This window comes from Eptesicus fuscus, chromosome 22 (assembly GCF_027574615.1).
Source record: "Eptesicus fuscus isolate TK198812 chromosome 22, DD_ASM_mEF_20220401, whole genome shotgun sequence".
NCBI classification, from domain to species: Eukaryota; Metazoa; Chordata; class Mammalia; order Chiroptera; family Vespertilionidae; genus Eptesicus; species Eptesicus fuscus.
This window is the reverse complement of record NC_072494.1, coordinates 30,467,698-30,478,750: the sequence shown is the minus strand read 5'-3', so window position 1 is coordinate 30,478,750 and position 11,053 is coordinate 30,467,698. Positions and strand designations below refer to the sequence as shown.

Below are 11,053 nucleotides of genomic sequence, written 5' to 3'. Positions count from 1 at the left end.
GTAGGGTGTTTAGCAGCACCCCTGGCCTCTACCTGCTCCATTCAACAGTACCCTCCCACCCCGCGATCATTATCATTTCAAATGTCTCCAGACAGTGCAAATGTCCCCTGGGGGGCAAAATGGTCCCCAGTTAAGAGCCACTGATGCAGATGGGTTAATGAGGGGGGTAGTGAAGTGCCACTGCAGCCCCTGAGAGCATCAGTGCCTATGAATCATGAACCCAACAAATGCAAGAGACACAAATACAGGAAAACTAAAGAATTCGTTTATTTAGTGAGAAACAGATGAGCCCATGACAGCCAGCTTATATACAGTTAGGTAGAGTAAAAAGGAAAAAAGAGAATATCGACATCACAGTGATGGACTTTCACAAAAGGTGACAGATTTGCACTAAGAGCAATGGGATATCAATAAGCGATATCTATAAGCAAAATGTCATGGTATCAGTGACCAGTTTGGATCCAATTAGGTTTTCTAAGCTCTAGAATATTTAAAACCTCAGACTTGAAGTTGTAAATCTAGACATGACACTGTAAGCACACCACTCAGTCGTGTAAAACATCTAAGTGAATACATTTTTTTTTCTGATTATTATTTTCCTCCAACATTTAGAATGTAATGTTCCAGTAGTAATCACACATGGGATTAAAACCCCAACCAGAAAGTATCATTCTTTCTATAAAGTGTTCTTTTAAAAAAGAAAAAAATGAAAGGTGTGGACGTTTTGTACAATTATTGCTGAAGAACAGCAAAGGCAATTCCAAAACATCACTCTTACTGTACAAAAAGGCTTGGCTCACGGGACCAAGTATATCAAGCTGCAGCAGTTGAGCATCAGTCTTTAAGGGGCTGGCACACAGCGCTGGGCCCCGGCCGGCTAGCGCATGCCCAGGATCTGTCTGCTTTTCAGCTGGTACGTTTGCTCAATGTCCGCCAGGGCTTGAGCGCGCAGCTGGGCAGCATGGAGCCTCTTCTTCAGGTCTTTGCACTTGGCTTTGGAGGAGAGCTGGCTCTCCGAGTTCTCACTCCTCCGGACATTCTCCTTACTCTCGCCACTGAAATGAACTTTCTTCTTCATTATCGAGGATGGAAGAGCTAAAAGTTCTTTAGGAGGAAAAAGGGTTTTGAGTTATTTGAACAGGTTTATCACACTTAGCAAAAATATACCCTCTTTCAGTTCTTTTGAAATCTGGAACCTATCTTAGTATCTCTGGGAGGTTGGGAGCTTGAGGGTGGTAAGAAATCAATCAGTCTTTTAAGCCACAGCACTGAAAAAATAATCCTGGAATGTGCCAAATATCAAGGAACACAGGTTTTATTCCCTTAACAATCAACTTTTCTCTTGAAGTCAGATGCACTGGGGATTATGGGCCACAATATAAAACTTGTGGAAATCAGTATCATCTACTCCATTCTTGAAAACAGGTGCCATTCTACCTAGAACACAGGGCGTCCAGGAAAGTATGGAAGCAGAAAACGCTTTTTTATGGACACTTACAGTTTGGGTTAAATATTCAAGAACACTTCCTTCAAAGCTGACTCATTGACTGAAATCTTGCTTCAAAAAGAAACTAAGCAAATTCAGGGTGGAAAAGGTAAATCAAGTAACAGTATAGCAAAAAAAGGTGAACTGGGCTTTTTACATGAAAAACATTTACTTGCAGTGGTAGCACTGTTAGCTACTGACAGACTCTCTGGAGGTTGGAGACCTGCGGGCTTGAATTCCACAACCTTTTTATTTTTCCTTTGCATTCATTTAAAGAAAATACATTCAAGTTTTACGAGCTCATTGTATGAGCCATTGTGGACCAAACAAAGGCCCTATTCTAATACCAGAGAGACCAGAATCCAACAAACAAGCACAAATGAGGACTCTTTGAGGGGAAAATAACACTAAGAAGAGAAACAGGGGTGCTGGGGATGGCCAGTGATGATAGCTTCATAATAAGGTGACTTTTGAGCAGCGACATGATGAAAGTGAGGACATAAGAAGCCGCTGGGTTATCTGAGGAACAAACTCCAGGCCAAAGAAAAGGAAAGGCCAGGCCGAGAGGGAGGAGTAAGCTGCAAGAAACACTGCCCTCCAATTGTACCCGACTTCCTCTCTCAAACATTGTTTCTGCTTCAAAGCACACTTGGTTGGTTTTTTTTCAGCCTTAACTCCACTATTTCAGACATAACCACCTTTATTCCCACAAATTCCTATACAAATACCTATGTAAATTGTAAATCTCACTAATGGAATAATTTTATAAAAATGAAAAAAGTGTTAAACCCAACTGGCGTAGCTCAGTGGTTGAGCATGGATCTATGAACCAGGAGGCCACTGTTCGATTCCCAGTCAGGGCACATGCCCGGGTTGCAGGCTCGATCTCCAGTGTGGGGCGTGCAGGAGGCAGCTGCATCACTGATGTTTCTATCTCTCTCTCCCTTCCTCTTTGAAATCAATAAAAACATTAAAAAGTGAGAAGGCCCACCAAAGCCCCTCGAAGGCAAACCGGTGCCCATTTCCTCACGCGCAGCGGCCTCTGTCCGCTGAGCTGGTTCTCCTACCTGGACCGCCGGCCAGGGCCAGGAGCCTCTGCTCCTTCAGCAGGCTGTAGTTCTTCAGCAGACTTTCCGCTCTCGCCAGTTTGTCCTCCGCCAGTCTCTCACGAACACACAGCTCACGTTCCTTCTCTTTGGAAAAGGCATGGAATGAGAAAAAAATTAGCAAGTGGCTTTGGTTATAAAACAATTTACACGTGCTAATCTTACCATTTTTCCTAATCACCGAGACCGGCTTGCTGAGCAGCGATTAGTAATGCTCTGAGAAAGGTTTCTTGCCGTGTTCCCAGGCCACCCTGACCATGCTAGTCTGCAGCACCTGTCGCTTTAGTGGAGTAGACAGACTTTCACCATCAAACACTAACTAGCACTTGCCCTAACCAGTTTGGCTCAGTGGACAGAGAGTGTCGGCCTGGGGACTGAAGGGTCCCAGGTTCGATTCCATCTAAGGGCACATGCCTGGGTTGCGGGCCCGATCCCCACTGGGTGCATGCAGGAGGCAGCTGATCAGATCAATGATTCTCTCTCATCATTGATGTTTCTACCTCTCTCTCCCTCTCCCTTCTTCTCTGAAATCAATAAAAATATATTAAAAACAAAACAACTAACTGTACCCAATCAGTGAATAGCCCTCAGAGTATTTATAAACCTAGAATATCTTGTATCCACATTATTGAATTGCCAGAGCATATTTAGTCCTACACACTGTAGGATTTTAGACCTGGACTGTGCTGGATCAGCCATAGAAGTAATGGTTATTATAGAAGTTAGCAAATCCTAAGATCTACCTTTGCAATGGAAAAACTGTAGTGTAGCATATGTTAAGAAAGAGAAAGAAAAAAGTAACAGTAAAATGTAATGTACACATTAAAGTATGCAAAGGCTATAGCAAAGTATAAAGTTAGAGCCCAACAACAGCAGCTGGCCTCAGAGAAAGAGGCAGCTCACCAGGAAGATGACAGAAAGCTTGACTTACATATTTTACAAAGCACAGTTTGGTTTCTCAAGTATTTATAAGAAGGTTCTCTCTTTTTTTAATAGTTTTTTAATATGTTTTTATTGATTTCAGAGAGGAAAGGAGAGGAGAGAGAGATGGAAACACCAATGATGTGAGAGAATCATTGATTGGCCGCCTTCTGCACTCCCCACATTGGGGATCGAGCCCGCACACCAGGCATGTGCCCCAACCAGGGATTGAACCTGCAACCTTGGCATATTGGGATGACGCTCCAACCAACTGAGCCATCTGGCCAGGGCAAGAATGTCCTAATATACTCATTTAAACAGATTCTCACACTCATCACAACCACCCTCCTGTAGCTCTCCTTTGCTTCACCCCCACCATTCAGACTTACGCTCCAGTCTTTCCTCTCTGGCTTTGAGGGCTCGCTCTCGCTCCTGCAACTGTATTTCCTTCAGTTTCAGCTCACTTAACATGGGGCTGGAGTCCTGCAGCTTTTCCGGTTCTCCAGATCGTCGCCCCCTTCTCTCAGGATTTCTTCTTTGCTCTTCTGCAGCCAAGTCTGCTATCAAAGGGCTCTCCAGAATTTCTTCCACAGAAGGTCGATGGTAATCCTGGGGAAAGACATTCAGTGCTACAGTCACACTTTGTAACAGAAGACGCGTCCCAAAAGAACGGCTACATTAAAAGGGCACATATTTCCAAGGCAAAAGAATAACCCGTTTCCGGAAGGGCCTTAACCATCTGGGAAAATAAGTTCATTTGTGGCTTTAATACACGAGTTTCTGGGTCCAAACAGTAATGCAGATTTTTACTTACCCCTGTTCCCCCTTTAACCTAAAGGCTTCATCCCTATGCAGGTGCCCAGTAGCATGGCCAGGGTCTGTGTTAGGGCATCTCTACACTACAGGAAGCAGGATACTCCCTCACAGCCCTTAAATCCCATTACTCCATCTGTATCCTTCTTTGTCATCCCACAGCAGTTAACTTTACATCAGCCTGATCTCTTGGGCATTTCCCTCGCCATCCCCTGGCCAGGTTTTTTCCACATAATCTCTTAGAGTTATTTCCCCTCCACTCTTCTTAGCCACCCTTACCCTCTCGCTGCCCCAACCACAAACCCCCACCCATACACACACACACCTATCTCTGGTCTCTAATCTCTCCACTGGAGCTAGAGGCAGAGTAATTAAGTCTTATTGTGGCCCCTTCCATACCATCTGCCACATTGAGGGAGGCAAGGACGCAGGGAACTAAGGATCTGGGGGCTGGATGCAATCTTTTCTTGCCATCGACCATCTGTTAGCATGGGAGTGAGTGGGAGAAGACAGAGAAAGCACAGAGGGCAGGCCAGCGAGGATGTGCAATTTGCCAAATTTATATATGTTTTCACTTGTGTTAACAGAGTAGACTTAGCTAAGGAAATACATTTAATGTCTCTTCAGTTTCATTGCTCTACAGGAGAGAGCACATACCCCAAAACTTAATTGAAAGATAGAAACAGACAAAATGATCTTATAATCTTTACCTTTAAATTTAACATCCTTGTAATGATGTCATTCAATTCATCAGAGTAACGATACGGAATTCGCCTGAATTTGCCTTCTCGGATCTTCCCAGCTAATTCTTTCTGGTTGAAAGCTGTAAATGGAGGCCTGAAAGGAAAAAAATAATAATAATGTAAAAAATAATAATATGTTAGGAAGCAAATCCAAAGCAGTTTAAGCTCCAGTTTGTATTTGTTTCTGCTCCTGGGACTTTCTTCCATAGCTAAGTCTCCCAACCTTGGCGCCACTGACACTGGGGTCACACAGCTCTTCGTCGTGGGGTGTCCTGAACATCATAGGGTTTATTTGCACTATCACTGGCCTCCATCCACTAGGTGCCAGCAGCTATCCTGGTTTGTCACATCCAAAAATGGCTTCAGACATTGTCAAATGTTCCATGGGGGGCAAAACTGTTTCACTCTCCCTGGTTGAGAATCACTGCTCTACAGAATAGCTTAGAAGAGAAAGAACTGGAGCTCTTTCTTGGTCTCCACTTCGCCAGAGCTACCCCCAGATCTTGTTTATCTCTTCCATGGGCCTGACCTATTTGCTCTCCCCTTGAGCTGAGCATCAGTCTAACAAGGAAGCATCTAACCAGGCTAGGAGTTTGAACAAGTCAACCTCCAGCCTCAGGGGTTATATTATTAATTTCTAAATAATTGTTTTTACCTGTCCACCTACTTTAATTTTAACCCAAGGTCTGATTCTTTCAGATTTGAAGATAAATGGATGGTCAAACAACTGAACCCAGTGAAGGGTGACAAACCCCGGAGTATAAACCTCAGACTAGAAATCTGTCTTCAACATACTTACATTAATGCACACAACTCATACATCAAACAGCCTAGTGACCAGATATCCGATTTCTCATTGTAGGACATGCAACTCATCTGTTCCTTAAGAGGGAAAAAGGTAAGAAAGTATGAGGAATTAAGTTTATTTTGTTTTAAAATGTATACTTTATCTTCAAATTTACAATGGAAAAAGGCAATGATCTTATCCTAATATACTCTGTCATGTATAACTCATTCAATTCTTTTTCCTTCACAGATGTTTATTGTTATAGAGGTGAGGCACTGACTGTTCAAAGGTGAATATGGGACCTCTACCCTGGTGACATTAATAATCTAGAAACTCTGTTTTGAAAGAACCAGAGAAAATTTCAGAATAACCAATGCATACATCTGGCCCACATTTAAATGGATGTGGACATAAATGGCTAAGTGAATTATTCATTTATATTTTTCCTTAGTCTACTGCATAAACCACAAACTAACGTTCTCATTTCCTATTTTAATTGTCTTTCTCACACTTGCAGGAGCAACAGAGGCCACAGAGGCAAGTACCAAAATCTTCAGGAGGCTCCCTAGTGCTTTAAGTCCAACAGGTTGAGTCTGATACCATTTCCTGGCAATGCCTCAGAGAAGGCTGAACAGATCTCATTACAAGGGCAGGAGGGAAAAGGAACAAAAGAATCACGTAGGTTTCAAATTTTCCAAGAACCACTTCTGTGTAATTTTCCTTTATGTTAAAGGCTTTTTATTTGGGATCTGATCCAGTGAGAAAATGACACTGTTCTGGCCATGTCTAATATTAGTGAAAAACAAAATCCCTAATACAAAGTTTTATACTGTAGTCAGACTGGGTAACATAACGAAAAGAGATTTAGAAAAGCCCGGAGGTGTTTATGAACTGCTAAAACAAGTAATCCCTCTGCACCTTTGTATGCTCAGATTTCAGATACAACCCCCTGGTGCTATCACTTTTGGGCTTAAGCTCTTCAAAAGCCAGCAGGCAAAATCTAGAGAGCCACAAACGGTTCATAGCCTTTGACCCAACCCAGCAATTTCATTTGAGAGCTATCTGCCAAGGAAATGAATAACAAGGAAGGAAGAATAATTCACATGCATAGCAGTGCTCCTTAGAATGGTGAGAAATTTTGGAAACAAAATATTATCTAGCAATCAAGGAAAGAGATAAGTAGGTAGACTCAGCAGCTTCCTTGTAGGAAAAGTCAACAACAATAAAAAAAAGAACAAATATCAAAAGTTAGCACTGAAAAAACATGTTATCTGAAGTGAGTGAGGCTCTGAGCCCCGAATCTCCAGGCAGAAGAATCATCCAGAGAGTCTGTTAAAATGCAGAGTCCAAATTGAAAAGTAGGAGAAAAACAGGGCAAGGACCTGGCCGGGGCCCGGGGCCCAGGATGCTGCATTTGGAAAAGCACACAAAGGCGTCCAAGCTGGTGTCCAGGACCCGCAGCACTCTGGGAAACGCAGCTCTTGAGGCCAGAGACAAAGCCTGTTTCATCTTTGTGATTTAGCACGTGGAAGTTTCATTTTAAAAAGCCTGACTTGAATTGCTGATAGAGTTGAGTTTAATGGTCTGGTGGTCCATTTGGAAAAGATATAAATTAAAAGTGAAACAGTGTTACTAATTCTTGGTTATTGGGTATTACTAAACATACAATCAAAACAACTCACTTCCCCTGCATCTGAATGCTTAGCATTAAGAGGTTTAAAAAGTATCTAAATTCTGAAATACTTACGGGAGACATGTAATAAGGAGTGCCAACAAATGTTTTTGCAAAACTGGTATCGTGGTTCAATATTCTAGCTAGCCCAAAGTCTCCAAGCTTAACGTTCTGCTTGCCATCCAGGAAAACATTGGCTGGCTTCAGATCCCGATGCAGCACCGTGTGACCACCGTCACTTCGTCTGTGACATTCCTTGAGGGCCAGAGTCAACTGAGTCATCACTCGAAGAACAAACTCTTCCTCCAAGTATTGTCTGAAATCCAAGCAGTCACACAGCATGTAACTTCTGAATAAAACCATTACAAAGAGGGGATTATCTAGGGTACAAGTAGGGAAATAAATATATTTTGATATGAAATATGGGTGTTGATTCACAAGAGGTTTCCTAAAGTGCTGTAGACCCACCCAATACAAGAACGCCCTTCCCCTCACTAAGTACTTTGTCCTTGATCCTAAGACAGGATGCTTAACCAGAGCGAAACCGGGCCCATTTCCACCTTACCTTGAAGAGGTTCACTTACCTTTCCTTGGTTCCCTTTGTAATTATACTAGCCAGGTCCCCTCCTTCGCAATATTCCATTACAATGTACAGTGTTGTGTTGGTCCGGTCAATAATGCGATCATAGTAACGGACGATGTTTGGATGCTTCAGTTCACGAAGCAAATTCACTTCAGAAACAAGCATTTGTTTCTCAGCTTCTGTCATGGAGCCATAGTCAAGTTCTTTCCAAACGAGTATCTGAAATAAGAATTTCCAAGGTATGAATGAACTCAGAAACGAAGGATGAGAGCTCCAGGGCCGCCATCACGTTGTCTGTGACATTCCTTTCGGGCCAGTCATCACTCAGTACTTTGCTATTAAATAGATCACATAGTCATTATCATCTTAACTTAGTTCAATAAACTTAAGGACCCCTGAATTTAATTCCATAGTCGTCCTCTAATTTTTAAGCAGAAAAGAATGCAAGGGGAGAGAGGGAGATGAGGCACACTAAAGCTTCCTCCAACCCCCTCCCCTCAGTCCCTTTGTGGGAGGTTGGCGATGGTGCTTCGGTCAAAGGTCGGGCAGAGGCATTCCAAGTCCCTGACCATTCCAACCAGGCAAGCTTTTCCAGGGGGAAAGACCTGAGAACCTCCCTCCATCCGCAGCCAGGCAGCTTCCTCTCCATTGTCTCTTTCTGAATAAAGTCTCCCTACACACCGGAGAAATAGGAAACCAATAATCCGATAAACCAAAGGGCATATCTTAAATGAGCTCGGACGGCCCTGGCAGAAAGCTCCAGGTTCTTCTTGTGGCCGCCCCTCCCTCCTGTCCCAGAGTCCTACTCTTCTTCTCTGAAAACAGCCCAGGAGCCCGGCGGGGTGGCTGGGTTGGTTGGAGCGTCCTCCCAGACACCAAGGTTCAAGGTTGAGGTTTGATCACCGGTCCGGGCACATACAAGAAGCAACCAATAAATGCATACAAAAGTGGAACAAATCAATGTTTCTTTCTTTCTCTCTCTCTCTCTCTCTCTCTCTCTCTCTGTCAAATCAAACATTCAAGCAATCAATAATCTTAAACTGCAAAAATAAAATAATAAAGATAGTTCAGGAGTCACCCGCGGAAGGCCCTTAGCAGGTCAAAGCAGGAAAAAAACAAACAAACAAAAAAAAAAAAACAGGAAGGAAATGGAAGAGAAAGCGAAACAGACAGGAAAATATCCCTTGAGGGACCCAGTGCAAACACAGATCGCCACCAGCTGGCGAAACCGCTGCGTGGACCGGGACGCGGAAGGGGGCCAGCGCTCACCTTGCCGTCGCTCTTCCTCCGGATCTTCTGGCAGCGGCCGTAGGAGCCGGTGCCAATGGTGTGCAGCACCTCGTAGTCCTCCGCCCGGGTCGGCATGGCAGGGCCCGCCGGGGTCTCCTGCAGATCGCGCCGCAGCCGCGGAGCTGGAGTCACCGACTCCAAAGCCTCTCCAAGTCACACTGGCGGCCGCCGCAGCCTGCAGCTCAGTTTAACCGTCCCGGGCCCCGGCCTCGCAGTCTATTGGCCCACAGGGAGGCGGCTTCGCCTCTTTGATTGGCTAAGAGGAACACAACACGCTAGGCATCTTGGGAAGGCGTATCCATAGCAACCGCGTCGGCGTCTGTATAGGCGTCTGCTTTCTACTCCTAGGGAGGAAGAGGCGGGGCTAAATCAAAAGCGGGGCGGGGCCCGATAGAAAGTGGCGTCTGGCAGGTCTCCGCTACCCTTGGCCCTCTGGCTGAAGTCCTCAAGGTAACGGAAGTCCAGAGACCTCTCCTCGGCCTTCTTTGCACACTGCCTCAACCAACTGCCGTCTGACCTTTGCCCTGTGAGTCCTCTCTCAGGTTCCAGTACCCGGAGCCTGGGCGGGATCAACCCAAGACTTAGTGAGAGCTGAGTACAGGGATGAAAAGTACAGTCCCTCGCTGAAGGAGGCACTTGTGAGTGCGGACTACGATGCGGGACTGTGCCCAGCATTTGACATGTATTGTCTCGTTTATTCCTCAACACAAACCGATAAAGCAGGAATTCGTTTAATTGGAAACCGAAGCAAAATTATTTGCTTTAGATCCAGCAGCCAGAAATAGAAAAATCAATGCAAAAAACAGTAGCTACTGGTAGTAACAATTTCAAGTTTACACATGACTCCGTGCAGGGTGCTGTTATCATAAAGAGAATATATTTAAATATATTTTTATTGATTTTAGAGAGAGGAAGGGAGAGGGAGAGAACCATTGATCAGCTGCCTCCTGCACACTCCCCTACTGGGATCAAGCCCGCAACCTGGGCATGTGCCCTGACCAAGGAATTGAACCGTGACCTCTGGGTTCATTGGTCGAAGCTCAACCACTGAGCCAGGCCGGCTGGGCAAGAGAATATATTTCTGAACACGAAATGTAGAGGCCTGTTGAACATGCAGAGGGTGTGTGAAAACTCTCAGGGTAGAATATGGAACTCTCTGATGTTTTTGAATACCCAGGAAAATATGGTGGCTCTGAGGCAGAGATGGTCAGGTTTACTTTTAAGCCGCCTACCAAACAAACACACAAAAAAACAAAAAAGCTATCAAATAGATTGAGGTGCTGAACACATAATTAACTGATAATAATTCATTGAATGTAGCCTCTTCTGGGGACACACAAAAAACAACATTTTCAGCCGAAACCGGTTTGGCTCAGTGGATACAGCGTCGGCCTGAGGACTCAAGGGTCCCAGGTTCGATTCCGGTCAAGGGCATGTACCTTGGTTGCGGGCATATCCCCAGTAGGGGGTGTGCAGGAGGCAGCTGATCGATGCTTCTCTCTCATTGATGTTTCTAACTCTCTATCCTTCTCCCTTCCTCTCTGTAAAAAATCAATAAAATATATTTTAAAAAAACACAAAAAAAAACAAAAAACAAAAACAACAAAAAACAACATTTTCAGCTCACGCAGCCAGATGAGACAGTCCCCCTT

The 11,053-nt window shown here is 44.4% G+C and overlaps 1 protein-coding gene across 1 annotated transcript; it reads right to left on the bottom strand.

Annotated features, from left to right (window-relative positions):
* Positions 1-243: 243 nt before the first annotated feature.
* NEK2 (NIMA related kinase 2) lies at positions 244-9,573 on the bottom strand. Its single transcript, XM_008145994.3, has 8 exons — positions 9,381-9,573; positions 8,113-8,330; positions 7,604-7,844; positions 5,869-5,951; positions 5,037-5,163; positions 3,903-4,122; positions 2,554-2,679; positions 244-1,104 (listed from the first exon to the last, which is right to left on the bottom strand). Exons 1-8 carry the CDS (start codon positions 9,474-9,476, stop codon positions 878-880), a joined length of 1,338 nt encoding a protein of 445 aa, XP_008144216.2. The 5' UTR covers positions 9,477-9,573; the 3' UTR covers positions 244-877.
* Positions 9,574-11,053: the final 1,480 nt, after the last annotated feature.